The following is a 16,003-nucleotide window of genomic DNA, read 5'->3' on the forward strand; positions in this document are numbered from 1 at the left end:
AAAGCATTCTTTTAAAGCTGATTTGTGAAGTTGGAGAATGATTTTACTGTCACTTGACTTAAATACTTTGGTTTCGAAACAAGGGAGGAAAAAAAAAAAAGAAAAGGTAATATCCGTGTCCTTTCTCTTTTACACACTTTTTCAGCAATGGAGGCTGAGTTTTAACACCAGCCCATAACCACAGTCAAAACTCTTGTAGGTTGGGCGTGATGAGGCAAAATCCAGCATCGGGTATTTCAAGGAAACGCTCAATGCTAAAGCAAACCAGAGAAATTCCTGGTTTTAAACTGTTGGAAAGTATTTTAAAAAAAAAAGAATTCTGCATTTGAGGTCTATGGTTCTCAGCATTATCACATACCAGTCTCTGTTTCTGAAATCTATATCCCTATAGAAATCTATATCCCTTCTGAGATCTGTATTTTTAAAGTGATAAAACCAAATGGAATGGAGCTACTACAAGTGGTAGGATAGCTGTATGGCAGTAGTGCTGTTTCATGTAAGGTAGATTTGTGAATTTAAATAACAGAATGTACAATATGGATTTATTTATGCAAATGGTTCAAATGATTTTTATTTAATAAATGGAATGATATGCCTTTACTTTGAGGGAGGAGAGTATGTGACTCATTTTTGCAGTTATCTGACTGAAGGTAGTATGTTTTTAAAACTGGAAAGCTGAGCACCTTTATAACATTGATTCTTCTTTGAGTGTTTATGATATGTATGTGGCATTCATGTGTATATATATATATGTGTGTGTGTATATATATATATATATGTATCTGAGTGAATGTCCACTATTTTTTGTGGTTTTTTTTTTTTACCTTTTTTCCCCAGTGCAGGAAAAGGAAAATTATGAGCGAGGCTAAGTGATACTGACAGAAAGTTAATAACTACTTATTTAGTAAGTATTTGATTGAAGCTAGAAAACTTAATTGGTTCTAGAAATTGCAACCGTGAATAAAATAAAAAATCTTATAGCCAGAAACTTGTAACTTTTTCAATCTCAAACAGCCCCTGTTAAATGTTTGTATCTAGTGTTTAATTCAGTCTGTGCCCGAGGGCAGTGTGGAAAATACACACGTGTTCAGCAGACGTTTCTGAATGGCAAAACTCTGGATTGCACCGCTCCATCTGCCTTTGCGCTGCCTGTGTCACCTGCTTGTGGCTGCCAGGGAGGAAATTGGGCCGTTTTGGTTTCTTCTGGTACGATGCTTTCATATACCTCAGTTTTTGTTGTGTTTACCCAGTTACTAGGTCTTGGCTCCTGTAAGCCAAGTAAAAGCAAGGTCTGTGCCAAAGGTACGAGACATTTTGAACCTGCAGATTGCTGCACCTGAGGTTTTGACATAATGGGGAATTTGCGATACAGTCATTGTGCGGCAAAATATTTTCATCTCCTTATAGTTTCTGTAATTAACTTGTAACTGACCTGAGACGTGGCAGGAGGGAGACTCTGCATGTGAGTACGAGAAATGAATTGTTTCCTTCTTCAGAGCAGCAATTTCCTTTTATTGTTGCAGATACCAGCTCTGCTGAGGGGCACCAGCTCGGTGCGTGGGTTCACTGTGTTCCTGTCACGGGGCAGGCAGGGCTTGTGCTGGCCTGAGGTTACTATTAGCGTATCCAGCACTATTGCTTTAAGTGAGATGCCTGTTAGCGTTCAGCCTAGGTAGGAAATAGGCTGGGTTAACCGTAAATGTATTTTTCCCTTCCGCCTCATCTAATGTTTTGGAATCTGTCCCCAGACTAATCTAGGTGTATGTGGGACGTTCGTGAATTGTTATTCTCAGCGGTCCTTGGTGCCTGGCTTTTCTCCATGCACTTCTAATGACAAAACAGAAGGATGCCATAGGAGTGGCTATACTGTCTGTGCAGTACTGAAAACAGGCATAAACAAAGAGAACTTTTTCATTGGTAAGGCAGAACAAAAGAAAATGCTAATCTTCTGTAGTAGGAAATGTCAGATTTTATCTCTTTAGCATAAAAATAGTCATCTTCTGACAACATATAAAAGTGAACCTGAAATTTTATACATGTGAAAACTGTCACTGATGTTAGAAAAGCAAACTATCATTCTAATCTTAAAAGCTTTGTGGAGGCAGAATAATAGTGCTCTCTTAACTGTACTTAAAAGGTTATGGTTTTTTCTCATTTGTAACCCTGTGGAAAACTTGGTGCTGTTTTGATGGCACTGAACCCTGCTATGGGATAAAATCAAGATTGTAGAAGAAGCCACAGTCTTTGAAAAATGGATTTATTTTTTTTCTATGGAACCCAACGAGTTTTCTGCAGTATATTCGATCTGTTCAAAGATGTTAAAATGTTATTCTTAAACATGAGTAAGAAATGAGTGTCGTAGTCAGATGTGGAGAAAAAAAGATTGCGTATGCAAGGCAATGCCTGAAATAATGTGTTTACTAGTGATGTTGATTAAAAGTAACTGAATCCATATATGAAAATAGTGCTTGTACTGCAAACTTACCAAATTCTCTTTTGAATTTAGTGCCTGTCATTTAATAAATCACTTTGTAGTGGGAACTGAGCTAATTGGTTTTGATCCTCTTATTCTTCATCATATTAGAACTGATGTTGCCTGATCTAGTTGAGAGGCGTCCCTGCCCATGACAGGGAGGTTGGACGAGATGATCCCTAAGGTCCCTTCCAGCCTAGGCCATTCTGTGATTCCATGATTCTAGGGTAGGCATTTGTCTGTGTCTCTGGAGAAGAACTAAGTTTTCCTATTTCTTAATGTCCAGATTTGCTTGCCACCTTTTAGCAGTTAGTTACATTTGCTCGATAAACTAGAGGTACGAATGAATGGACTGATGCAGGGCAGGTGAATGTTTAGAGCAGTGTTGTAATCGGTGGCCACAGGCAGGCCCATGGGGAAAAGCTAAGAACAGGGCAAAATGTATAAATATTTTTCAGTTCAAGGAGTTGCATGAATTTGTTGTTAGTTTAATAAACTAGAATGGATCTTTGTTCCAAATATCTGTCTCCACTTAAGGTGATAGAACCTTCCTGCTTCTGTGGTGTCCTCTGACAAGTGCAATATATGCTGTCTTTATTTGCAGGAAGGGTTGCTATTGGCAAAAATTGCTTAAAGGTTTGAAAATAAGGTTTCTTGAATTCTCAGTTTTATCATTCAATGTTTTGAACCTCTTCAAGCATGATGTATGAAACACTGTGTCAGTGTTGTGTAGTAGAAGTCTAGGTCTTGATCTAAATTGCAATATTCAAAATAACCTTGCATTCAGTTGTTAGCTTCTTGTTAAGTTGAGTGTTATCTCCTCGATAAATTTGGCTGAAAATTTTATGAAGTTAGCCTGATTATTTCCAATCCTTAAGCTCCTCTTTCTTTGGATTTCCTTTATCATTACAAAAGAATATACAACAATAATTTTGATTTTTTTTTCTGGTATTATTCTCAGTTATGTGTTTTAAATGTAGATACAGGGTGGTTGTAAATGCTCAAAGACGGCTGAGTTCTTGTGTATTTGTTGAAGAAAGCATTGCCCTTCATATTCAGGTGATGCTGAGATACTGAAAAGTTTCTAATCTAAGAAATTATGAGATCACTAAGAAATTATGGGATCATGTGCATATGATTTCTGGTATAAAGGGTCATCTAATTCTTAAATGTTTAAAAAAGAAAGGTCACTTGGAGTATCAGGAAAAATGCAATTATCAGTAGAGGGCAAGAGGAACAGGAAGGCATAGAGCATTCAGAATAAAATTACTCTGGTTGTTAGTGGTGAAGGGGATCATGGTGTTTTGGTTTTCTTCTGGGTGAAGTTTTACAGGTTTGGGTGGTTTTTTTTGTGTTGAGAATGAAGCAACTGAAGACAGTAACTTGGTTGCAGTGAAAGGGGGAAAGAATACTGTTTACTAATGGTTGGCTTAATGCCAAACTGTATGTGAATAGTGAAATTCAGAAAGTTCATCCCAAATTAGAGCTAAAGTTGAAGTACCTTTACAGCGTGAAGCAGTGAAACAATGGATCCTCTTTCTCAAAATTTTGTGGTTTAAATGTGTGCCAAGATAGACTTGGTCAGGGATAGATGAATGGAGGTAGTATGGGAGCACTGCCTGAGCAGTTACACCACTTGTGTCGTGTAACGGTTTAGCTATTAAGTTCCATCGGTTTTGATCCGTGGTAAATAGGTAAAGCTCACTCACAGTGCTTGAATGTTTCATAATAATGCTAAGTGAGCTGGGAATTGATGGTAGGTTAGGATTGGGTGACCTCTGTAGAGTTATATTTTTTTAAGAAGTGGGTAAAAAAACCACACTACATAAAACCAACTAAAAAGCAAAACAAAAAAACCCCAAACCGCTTACCCTCCATCCTAGCCTTCTGGAATATCAAGTTTTAACTTTGGATAAACACTTACTCGCCGGCGAGTAAATGGATGAAACCTTCATATTGAAACTTTTTTTTTTAAAGAGATTTGTATGGGATTTGTGTAGTAAAAAAGTATCTTGGTTATTCAAGATGACTTTGAATGTGTAATAACAAATAGCATTTGTAATTTTGTTTTCTTTATTTTGCAGCTCCAGTTGTTAACCGATACAACAGAAGAGTATCAGGTAGGATTTCCTCTTAAGAATTTAATGTTTCTGGAAAAGTTTTGAAATGTGTATTTGACCTTGCTCTTCATCACTGCCTTATTTCTCATACTTCTTGCAGTATTTTTATTTGAAATAGTGAGAATTATTTCTTAATTCACTGTAGAAATCAATGGACAGCATGTTAAGAGCAGTTTAGAAAACAGTTCTGTGGGTGATCAGACTATATTGAAGCAACTTCAGCAGTAGTAACGATTCTGTCCAGAAACACTTGCCAGAACTTTTATGCAACATAGTAATTATGGCAAAGGCTTACTTTGCAGTGAATTGAAAAAGTAGCAGCTTCTTTCTTCCAGGATGCTGAACTCCTGGTCTTCCACATTGCTAAGGACTTTTTGTCTGTTTAGAATGTAGAAACATGGTAACTGGGAGGTGTCCCATCTTTGTGTTGTTTTAGCCCCTTGCTTTGCACTTGATGTTTGAGGTTGTTGGATTTGTGGTTGTTCACTTGTTCTGCAGACGCAGATTATACGTTTTTGTTTGGTTTTAGTCTTAACCAGTATTAAATGCTTTAATGAGTAGCTGTTATTCCCAACAAATTCTTTTTGAAGTTGTTTTTGAACAGTATCATGTGAACAAGATGTTATGTGTAGATTGGAAGGTATTGTGTGTGGTTTTTTTTTTATTTAGGGTGCAAATATTTAATGGTAACATTTAGCTGATCTAGAAAGTCGTTACAGTTCTGATTTGAAAAACGTCTTTTAAAATGCCAATATGTTCAATATTTTTGCTCTAGTTTTCAGTTCAAGTGTATGCAGTTTGTAACTTATGTGTATCATCTGACACGTTCTTTGGTATGATAGGTATGGTGGGGCATTATTGATAATATGTATGGTATATAAATATATGTGAGATAAATACGTGGTTAATTTTAGGTATAAAAATATCCTTAAAACCATACAGTTCGGTTACTTTACTAGTAGCTGCTTGGGTATGATTAAGGGTATGACTGTGTATTTTGTGCCATTACGTATAAGTAATTATTAGTACAGTGAAAGCTTCAGAACTCTTAAATTGTCAGTGCTGGTAGTTTTGGTGTATTATTACATGAGAAATTTAGCAAGACTAAACTGTATCTTGAATGATGGAGTTTGATACTCTCATAGTAAATATTGGAAAAGTAAACATTACAGAGTACCTTAATCTGGAGTGTCACAAGAAATTTTCATTTCTCTGCTAAGCTAATCCATCCTGGAACCTGCTGGCAGAGTAAAATCTTACAAATGAGAAATTAATACATCTCAGATTTAAATATAAATAAACACTGAATTATTATCGAAGTTAAAAAGTTGAGCCTTAACCAGAACATACTGTAACCTTTTAGAATCTTCAGTACGGAAAGGTAATATTGGTGCTTGCATAGTACTAAGCTACTCTTAGTTAAAAAACAGATTCCTTCATTGAAGGGGTCTAAAGGTTAATGTGAACAACTAGGCAGCAAATGTAAAATTGAATTGCTAACGCAATTAGATTGAGGACTGTTTCAGTGCTTAATAACACTGCTGCTCCAAGAAGAGCTAGAATAAATCAGTTTACAGTACATGTTACAATTCTCATGGAGACAAACAAGAGATTATGTAAATTTTATTACTGTGTATTAAATACTTTCCACAATGATTTTTTTCTTCCTTCCACCACACACTGTACAGGTCATGATCAGTGTGGGATTTGTTAAAATGGGAAAGAGATGCAAACAGCATCCATGCATGTACAAACCGACCCCATTTTCCTTCTCTTAGCAGGAAAAGCACAGAAATCTACTGGTTTGGGGTGGGGGAGAGTAGTTTGGTTGGGGTGTTGTTTTTTTTGCACTCCATACCGGGTGTGTCTATCAAGAAGTCACCCAAATAGGAATGGGACTGGCAGGATTCTCCTGGGTTATCTCCTGCTATCATAGGCAATGGCATTTTATAATGCCTTCCCTAAAATGGGGGATTGTTTTGTTGTTTTTGATGCTCTGAACTTGAGTTGATTATCTTGTTAGATATGCTGCTTTTAAAGAAACCTTTTGCTCAGCAATTTTTATAGGATTTCTTTTTTTTTCATTATAAACCAACAAATAACAAACCAGTACTGCATTATGATTACTCAGTATAGGACTCAAATGGTTTTTTTTTTTTAGTAATTACATAAAGCAGAACAAAAAGAGAAGAAAAGCTGAAACGATTTTTTTTTTTTGTAATTGCATTTATTTCTTTTATCCTGAATAACTTTGTGCTAGTCTGTGTTGAACCTTGTCAGTCTTGCTGGCTATCGTCAAGTTTCCAGTGCAGCTTGCCTTTGTAAGGGGGGTAAAGAGCTGAGCTAAATTGTTTGCTGGCATCTAGATTTACATGCACAAAATTGTAGATTTATAGTACTTTCAAAGAACAAAATAGGAGAATAATTAAAAATATCTAATATTGGACATATTGAAGGAAAGACTTAATTTAAGCCAGAGTTTTTCTTTTAAGCATTTGGCTGTCTGGGGAATCATGGCATTGCTCTCATTGTTCAGTAGGTCAGCAATGAAAGTTAGAGAAAATATACTTCTATGTAAAGGAAAAGATAATAAAGTGATTGTCTGTACTATATGTACAATGTACGACAGGCTAATAATATATGTTCTTGGAGACTAACAATTGTTTATGATCCTATTTTACACAGAGCAGTTCCAGAGTCTCTTTTCACTGCTTTATTAATGTCCTCAATATTAAATTACTCCTCATCAGTTGTGATTAGCTGCGTAAAGGTAACAGGATGATTGTGATTCTGTTGGTGTACTAATGCAAATTCTAAGGATACATGAACTCATAGAAGAAAAACTATTGTAGTAGTTACTGAGTTTTCATTTAGATGTTTGTTTTCAGTTATGAGACATCTAAACCTGGGGCTCTTGACTGCATTGACAAATATTTCTTTAATGTTTGTAAATATTTAGCTGTCATTCTTTCAGAAGTACTCAAAATATGAGTTTTCTGACACATGGCAATAATTGGTCAGGAAGTTTATTTTTTCACTTTTTGAAATCTTTGAGCAAATTAGTTCTAGCTTATGTACTACCTCAGTAAAATACTTGAAAAAATCAGATTTTAAGAAAACTGCTTGACAAATGGTAATTATTAGAAAGGTCAAGCTGACTTTGTACATTAAAACATACTTTGTTTACAATCTTCTTGTCCAGATGAATGGCTTTTATTTCTACATTTCTCAAATCGTTGACCAAAAGTGATGATACTGCTTTCGCATCCCATAACTGATAGTAGCATATTCTCACGTACTACCGCATCTTTCTCACCTTGTAGTACTGAGATCTGCTTACTTATGCTTCCCGTTTCTGCAACGTTTCCTACTTACTCCTCTCCTAGGCTGGTGTGTTCCCTGGGGGGGAAGGATAGTGTTGGCTTGCTTGACTTTTAACTCTTCCAAACAGCTCGGCAGCTACAAAGGCTCGGCAGGGAGTCCCATTTGCTTCTTGACCAGAGCAATGTGGCTTTGGGTGCTGGTCAGAGTTTCAGCCACCAAAGCAGGGCTCTGTGGGTGGGATGGTGAGGAGGTCCCTAGGCTGTGTGGGAGGGTCATCCTGGAAAAGGGGGACTTATCTAATCGTGTTCACTGAATTATTTATAGAGGTGCAGAGTGGTAAAGTAGTGTTCTTGTGAAGAGAAACAGCCTTTTCCAGGAAATGCTAGGTGCAGAAAGAGAAATGGGAGCTTGATGTTCCCTTAGAAATTTATCTCGTGAATGGATTACTTGTGTATAGCATGTCTGGCCATGTAACATGTTGAGGTTCCGTGGCGTTGTGTCAGTCAGTTCTAATTAGTGTACAAGCTGGTGGCTGCCTTGATTAAAATAATCCTCTCCTTGCAAAATCATGAGCTATCCCTGTGTTGAAGCTGAAAAGAAAACCAACCCAACCCAACCCCCTCCCCCAAATCAACAGCTCAACCCAGTAATTTTGAGATCTCCTGGCTGTAGGATGCCACAGGCTGTGGAGCCATGGGCAATGCCAGTGCTAATTACCCAGCAGAACAGTTTTTGTGCTGCTGAATTAGCAAGGTCTGAGCCTTCTGCTGCTGTGAGCAGCTCATGGCACAGGGCTTGCTGACTGACTCGGTCAGCCCAGGCTTCACTGGGACGGCCTGAAAACCATCCAGGCTCCTTCCTCCCGAGAGCTGGACTGGGTTGAAATTTGCACTTGTTTGATTTCGTTTCTTGATCTTCCTCTGAGCATTGGGGCTCCTGACAAACTTTTTGTTAGTTGCTCCCTTGGCTGCAGAGAATACAGGTGAGTGTCTCAGCCCTTGGGTAGTGGGCACAGGGTGCAGGCAGATGGGAGAAATCAGTGATACCTCATTTCTCAAGTAATATTAACACTATTTCAAAGCTAGAGGGAAGAGAACATTGATACGTAACATTGAGGAAAATTTTGTTACTGGCAGTACATGAATGAAAGTTAATTGTGGCTTTAGAATGAAGAGCGTGACGCCTACTACAGTCTCACTTGAGCATAGTTTCTCTTCTTTAGTATGCTTCAGAAAAGTAAAGTTTTGTGCTACATTTCTGTATTGCCATTTCTAGACACCTTTGATTCACTCTGCAGAACACCCACTCTCCAGCAGACTTGCTGTCTTCTCCATGAGATAGGAAAAAAAAGTCTGACATCCATACCATACACGTGTGACAGAAGGTTTTCAACTGTTTTCTCCAATTATTTCTGTTTATCTGAATGAGCTTGTACAATTTATCTCTCTCGCATATGCTATACTCCCTCCTCAATCTTCTTTTGGACTCTGTAGGATAGGAATGAGATTACAGTTTTCACATTCAACAACTATATAAGCAGAATAATTTAATTATATAATCTAGGGAAGTGGTACGTGATAGTTATTTCGCTAATATTTTTTGTACTAGCAAAATAACACGACTGCTAGGATCTGTGATAATTTCCACATTGATATAAAAGGTAATCAGATGAACAAGACTTGCAGGGCAGCTTTCAGCAGAGACTCAGTGAAGTGAGAAGGATCAAATCTGTCCCTGGAATCAGGTGCTAAGCCCTCTCTTAAGATATGATTGCTGAGTAAATGTTTACATATGGAGAAAGTAATTTTTGTTTAAATGTTACTGAATCCTGTTTTCCTGTACATAATGAACACTAACATTGTTGGAGACTCTGATATTTAACATTGGGTTAGGTATCAGTATTTTCCATGTTTTTCTTCTGTTTCTCTCTACCAATCTGATATGACAATATTGGGGGGGGGGTTGGTAGATTTTTTTGTTATTTTTTCTCATCCATCTTCTCACAACATTGTAACATGCTATTTTTAGAGGGTGTAGGTATAGAATTTTGTATTTGAATAATGTTTAAATCAATGTTCCTGGGATTCTTTCCTTGTAAAATGAACTTCAATAAGGAGCCTGTGTGACTGTTGGTTCTTTGAATTCACTGGTGATTCACAGAACCACAGAATTGTTGAGGCTGGAAGAGACCTCTGAGATCATCAAGTCCAGCCTGTGACTCAACAGCATCGCAATGGCCAGACCACGGCGCTGAGTGCCACATCCAGCCTCTCCTTAAACTCCTCCAGAGACTGTGACTCCACCACTTCCCTGGGTTCTCCATTTTGGTAGTGGGGCACTCTTTACCTTGAGCTCTTCGTTCTTCTGGCTCCTACCAAAGATGAGCAGTCATCTCAGAAAGTAGATGCATTGTTAAAGCCTGATGTCTCGCTGGTCTTTCTAGTGAGATACAGCATTTTCCTCACTCCATGGCAAGTTGATGTGTCAGGATACAATAATACTTATGCATAGTAAAATATTTTTTGTAGCTTTTAGCCTCTTAAAATGACAGCTTTAAAAAAAAAATTTGAAGAGAAGTTTTATATTAATTATTACCATGAGCCATGTTAGTATTTGATTAAAAAAATACAATTCTGAGATCCTGTTAAATTAGGACATCTAAATAGTAGCAACAAAGCAAGAAACAGCTCTTTTTTTGGGAGATAATTTGGAGTATTTTCTCTTGCAGGCTAGTATCTACTACTTCAGTGATAAAATCTCATCACTTCAGATCATCAAGGAAGACTGAGCTGACGAACTTTCTCTGTGCCATTCTCTTTGCTTTCTACTTACCAGAATGATTATCAGAGGATGACTTGAATGTCATGATCTGGTTTCTTCTCTTGCAGCTATTTAATAAACTTGTATGTTGGTTATTCACCATCTTACAGAACTGATGGCATAATAGCTTCTGCTGGAATGTTTTCAGGCAGGTGATAAATTGCTAGAGATTTTGAGTTCAGAAATGCACATTCTTACAAATGGCACAAACAGCTTTCCTGCTTGAACAACCTGATGCTTCAATTTTTGCTAGCGCTAATGACTACAAAATTGGTATCATAACTGGAGTGAAAATAATTCATTTTGAAAAATGTTGATATGAGCAAAAGCCAAGTGTGTGGGATGACAGATGAAAGTGGTGATAAATTGTGTGGGTGCTCTCCTATGAGAAAGTGCCTGAATCATTATTCGTTAAACAAAACAAAAAAAGCGCTTGTTTTCTCTTTTTGCAATATTGGGACTTGTTTAAATGTTCTTGGCATGTAATTGGCATTCAGTGAATAATGAAAAGCTTATTTTTGGAAATTAACGGACGTGACTTCACAGTTACTTGGATTTCACACTGTTGTGTATAATTCTGCTTGTAATAGCTTGATATTTTAATGAGAAGGAGAATTACAACACTTAATGAGCACCCTTATTTAAAACTTAAATATTAAGTCAGTGCAATACCTGGCTGGGCGAAATCTGATCTGGTCCACTCAGTGTGAATATAAGTGCTACCATGGAGTAGAATTCATTCAGATTTCCTCTTTTTTATTTATTCTTTCTAAATAATTGTTTAGGATTATAGCATTACATGACAATTAAAAGTTGTTCATCTGAAGTCAAATATTTTAACTCAGATTAAACCTTATTATCTGGGACACACAGTTAATGTGGTAAGGACCAGTTTTTCAAAAGTATTCAGATGGCAAAAGGTGCAAGGTGATTTAGCTTTCATTCGTTTTTTAACCTTAAAGATCTTTAAAAAGCCTATATAAATGCCAGTCCATATCTTTAGATATATAAATACTTTCGAAAATACCAACCATCAGTTGATTTTTTTTTAAAATAAAATTTCATTGTCTTGCTTTTTTGATCCTTTTTTTTCCTTTTGTTTTGAACACAAGCTGTTTTTTTAAGATGTGAAGCCCAAATAAAAATATTCCCACACTTTTTGTTATGCACAGGAAACGAAAAACTAAGGAAAGAAATCTCAAAATGCATGTCATGATACAGGCTAAAGAGGCAGTTTTATACATACAGAAAAACATGGTGCTGTGATGTATTTATGTGGAGGGTTTTTTTGTGAATAAATAAGGCAGCACTTTTTTAACAAAAAGTTTTAGACAAAGTCATAGGTGTCATGCTCTTCTACTAATAGGCTCATGGCAAGTTTAGTTGCTGTAACTGCAGATTAAATGTGAAATGGATTGAATAGTCCATGCAGAATAGGAAAGGTTAAACATATCTGATTTAAATATGAAAGGGTATCCCGTGTATTTTCAGAAACTTCACTCAGTCATTTTTAACACCGGGACAGCTTGATGAAACTGTGTACTGCAAATAATGCAAAGCTTCAGTCAGCATGATAAAAAGTTAGCTGCAAGGAGTATAATGGGTTTAAAGCAATTGCTGTGTGCACTTTTATAGTGCTGTCACTTAAAGAGAGACTTAAATCAAGGCTTGGCTTTGGGAGGTGGCTTGGGCACGGATCCTCGACTGCCTAGAGCACTCGCCTGATTTGAATTAGTATCTCTGAATGTGTGTTTTTCCTCATATCTCCAAAATTTGCGATAGGAAGGAGCGTTATCTTTTTAAACTCTAATCTTCTGTAGCAGAAAAGCAAAGGAAGTGGTTGTAAATAAAGCACACAAGTTCTAACTGATGCAATTCTGCCTATTGCTAGTCGTTTGCCAGGCTACTTGGGCGGGTGGTTCCTGTCACTGAGGTCCCTTTGTTCGGTGAGCCGCTCCAGTCGGGAGCTGGCTCACCCTGCAGATGAGGTGCACCGAGGCACAGTTCCGCCTTCCCCCTTGCCGAGTCGCTCAGGAGCTGCGCAGAAACGGGGGCAGCTGCTGGCTTGTTCTTCAGGCATTTGGACAGTAGTTTCCACATCGCTGTTCTGCACACAACCCTTCCGTGTCGAAGCCGCGCTTATTTTATTTTGTTCCCTGTCACGACAAGTAAATAGGCATTGCTGTTTTTCACTTCTCCGTCGCAATAGATGTGGGAAGATGTGGGTAATTTGCTTTGCTAAACATCTCGCTCTGCTCTAACACCAAGTGCTTCAGTGCACTTCCCCCAAGATGCTGGTGGTCCTTTTAAAATGCTGTGTGCCTTAGTGAATGTTTAGCAGTTCACATGTCAGAATTGCGAGTATAAAAACAAAAAAATGCCTTGGTCTGGAAACTGAAAGAAAATTTCTTATTTCCAGACTGGAAAACCCTTCTGGTTTATTCCTCAACTAGATTATTTTTTCTACCTACTGCTTGCAACTAGAAGACTGTACGATACATTCCCTTTTTTTTTGTTTGGTTTTGGAAGGTATATATTTGAGCCATTTCTTGGAACTTGTGGTGTTTTGATGTAAACTGGAGGTAGAATGCTGTTTTTAACTGAGATCAAGAATCACTGTGTTTATCAGGCACATGAACATTATTGGTGCCCAAGTTCTGATTTTATCTGCCTCCCTTACATAACCATTTAGAAATGTGGTAAGATTTATGTGATGGGCTAAACCAGAAGCTCATGAAAGCAGGAGGCTTACTTCTACAATTGTGAATCTGGGTGCTCTGAAATAGTAGTAGCATCATGTTTTCCAGGAGACCTTTTTTATGGATGACTACCTCATCAGTGAGGCTCCCTTAGAAGGCTTGAACATGGTTATGCATTTCAGTCTTCTGATTTCTTAACTTGCAGGAATAAAGCTTGCTTCATTGGAATTTCTCAGGCTGCATCACCTGGAATAAGAATGTTTAACACTAATATACCCTGCTACAGTTAAGATTTTTGTTTAAATGCAGTAAAGGGATTTGGAAACAGAAGTAGCAAATTGTGAAGTACTGGTTAAGGGGGAAGGAGCAATGTTTTGAGCTGGGGTGTTACCATGTCAGAGCTGTGAACTCCTTTGATACTGCCACAGGGAAAGCTTTTTCTTTTTAATTAGTCCGCTACAGTGATGGACAGCTTTTTCTTATTTTCATTTTTCATGCAGTCTCACCTCTTACTGCAAGGTGCAGAGCACACCAGTATCGGATGGGATACTGGGCTCTACTGTTACGAATAGAGATGTAGAAGCCAAAAGTGCAGGAGCCCTAGTTGTGGCTTAGTTAGCAGATGATTTCTGTGAATTTGGGTAGGGTTGTCCCTTTGTTTCTCCAGCTGTACAGGACAGAGAAAACTTGCAGAGTGCTATATTTTATCTACAGGGTGCTTTTGCAACATCTGTAAGTTGTAGGATTTTGAATTATCAAAAATTATAGTCTAGGAATTTTGTAGAGCTGTTGGAGTGTAGGCACAAATGTGTATTTAGATAATCTAGAAGGTTTTTTTGCCAGTTTCTTCTTCTATGAAACTAAGTAGCCTCATGACTATTGTTTTTCTCCAGTACCTGGCTTCTGTGCGGTGGGAGAGTATGACTCTTCAGCTGCTTATGAGCGCGGGAGGTGGAAGGATGAGCTAAAGTGCTTTGAAGAGCTTGTATATAAGGGCACTAAGTAAAAGTGATGCCTCTATATAATTAAACAGACAACTGCATAAAGCAAATACAGTAATAAACATCCATTGATTTAATAAATAAATAAATAAAAGGCAAATAATGCATTTATCTAGTTATACCAAAGAGCTAGGAGAAAAGCCTGGGAGAGTTCTATCCTCAGTTCTGCATTGGCACAATTTTTTTGCTTAATTGCTCCTGAGTAACTGAGGTTTTAAATACAAATATGCAGACTGAGCATTGTCATGTGAAGTTTCCTTGCAGTTCAGTACGATGCTGGTTCTCCTTCTCCCAGTTTGCCTCTGACTCTGACAGGAAATGCCTTTCCATTAGAGATCCCAGGGGCAGGTTCTTCTGGGAGAACTTGTTAATATTGTTAATATTTCTAAGGAGCCTTTAGTCTCTGATTTGGCTGGTGCTGCATGCCCCTGCCAGGCGTGGGATTGCTGTGGCAAAGCAAGGCCTGTCAGGTAACTTGGGACAATTTTCAGGCTGGATTACGTAGCAGAAGGAGTTAAGCAAAATAAAACAATAAAACCAAACCCCGGACAAAACTTGACTAGAAATAGTAATTAGGTAGGAATGTGTGGTACTGTAATTTAAAAATGCTTTATGTTTGTCTTTAAATTCTAGTTGAAGTACTATTGTCTGTGTATAATGCTTTCATTGTGGGAGGATATAAATCTAAAAGAGACTGAGATTATTTACTTTCTGTTTATTATTCTAGGCCTTTCATCACATAAGTTTCATTTGCCCCTAGGTAAATGCCATTTTAAATACTTGGCCGAGTCTTCCTGTAGTGGGGAAAAAAATGGTAAATTTGTGGCTGTATTATATTAGTGGCTGTTCTACTGTAATGCATTGTCTAAATTGTTTTACTCTATAGCTGATCATAAAGCCTTTTAAATAAACACCTAAACCCATATTTTTTTATTAATTTATATGACTTTAGTAAAAATATTTTAAAGGGCCTATGATATTGCCTGTGCTTACACATCTTGGGAGAAAATATGTTTGTGCATGTGGACTTGAGTTTCCTGCAAAGAAAAATGCAGTTTATAATTGATTATTCGGTCTTTTCTGAACTCATGAAAGGCAGTGTGAAGTAGAAGTGTGTGACACTGACGTTGCAGTTTTATCACAAGCTATTGTCACTGGAACTGTTGCATTTTTGTCTTGATGGGAAGAAAACAAGCTGGAGGAGTCTGGTTTAGATAATACTACCGGAAAGTATGTAATCCTACTGAGGGAATGGTTTTTGAAATTTTCTAAAGGCAGGGATAGCAAGTGCTGTAATACATCATCCGGATGTGGGAAGTGTCCCAACCTCCCTGGGCAAAAAAATCTCCCTTGGGGAAGCTGGGAACTAGAGTGGGTCTGTCCAGGCTCTGCCCGTGAGCTCTGTTTTACTGCTGTGTTAAAGCAGCGGGCCTTGAGAAACGTCAGTAGCGGCCACGTCAGAAATGGGTGTTTTCACGTTGAATTAGGGGGGTAAGCAGGGCTTTGGGTAAGAGGGGTGAACGTTTTCACTGTTGCTGTTGAATGTGCAGTAGCAGAGCGGCAACC

The 16,003-nt window shown here is 37.8% G+C and overlaps 1 protein-coding gene across 1 annotated transcript in view; it reads left to right on the forward strand.

Annotated features, from left to right (window-relative positions):
* Positions 1-16,003, forward strand: part of LOC104277650 (cAMP-dependent protein kinase type II-alpha regulatory subunit-like) — a 48,777-nt gene that overhangs the window by 9,721 nt on the left and 23,053 nt on the right. Inside the window, exon 4 of the mRNA XM_009874350.1 lies at positions 4,558-4,593. Within this exon, the coding sequence (XP_009872652.1) occupies positions 4,558-4,593 (36 nt within the window). The remainder of the gene's footprint in view (positions 1-4,557; positions 4,594-16,003) is intronic.

The sequence above is a fragment of the Apaloderma vittatum genome, unplaced genomic scaffold, assembly GCF_000703405.1.
Source record: "Apaloderma vittatum isolate BGI_N311 unplaced genomic scaffold, ASM70340v1 scaffold14018, whole genome shotgun sequence".
In the NCBI taxonomy this organism is placed as follows: Eukaryota; Metazoa; Chordata; class Aves; order Trogoniformes; family Trogonidae; genus Apaloderma; species Apaloderma vittatum.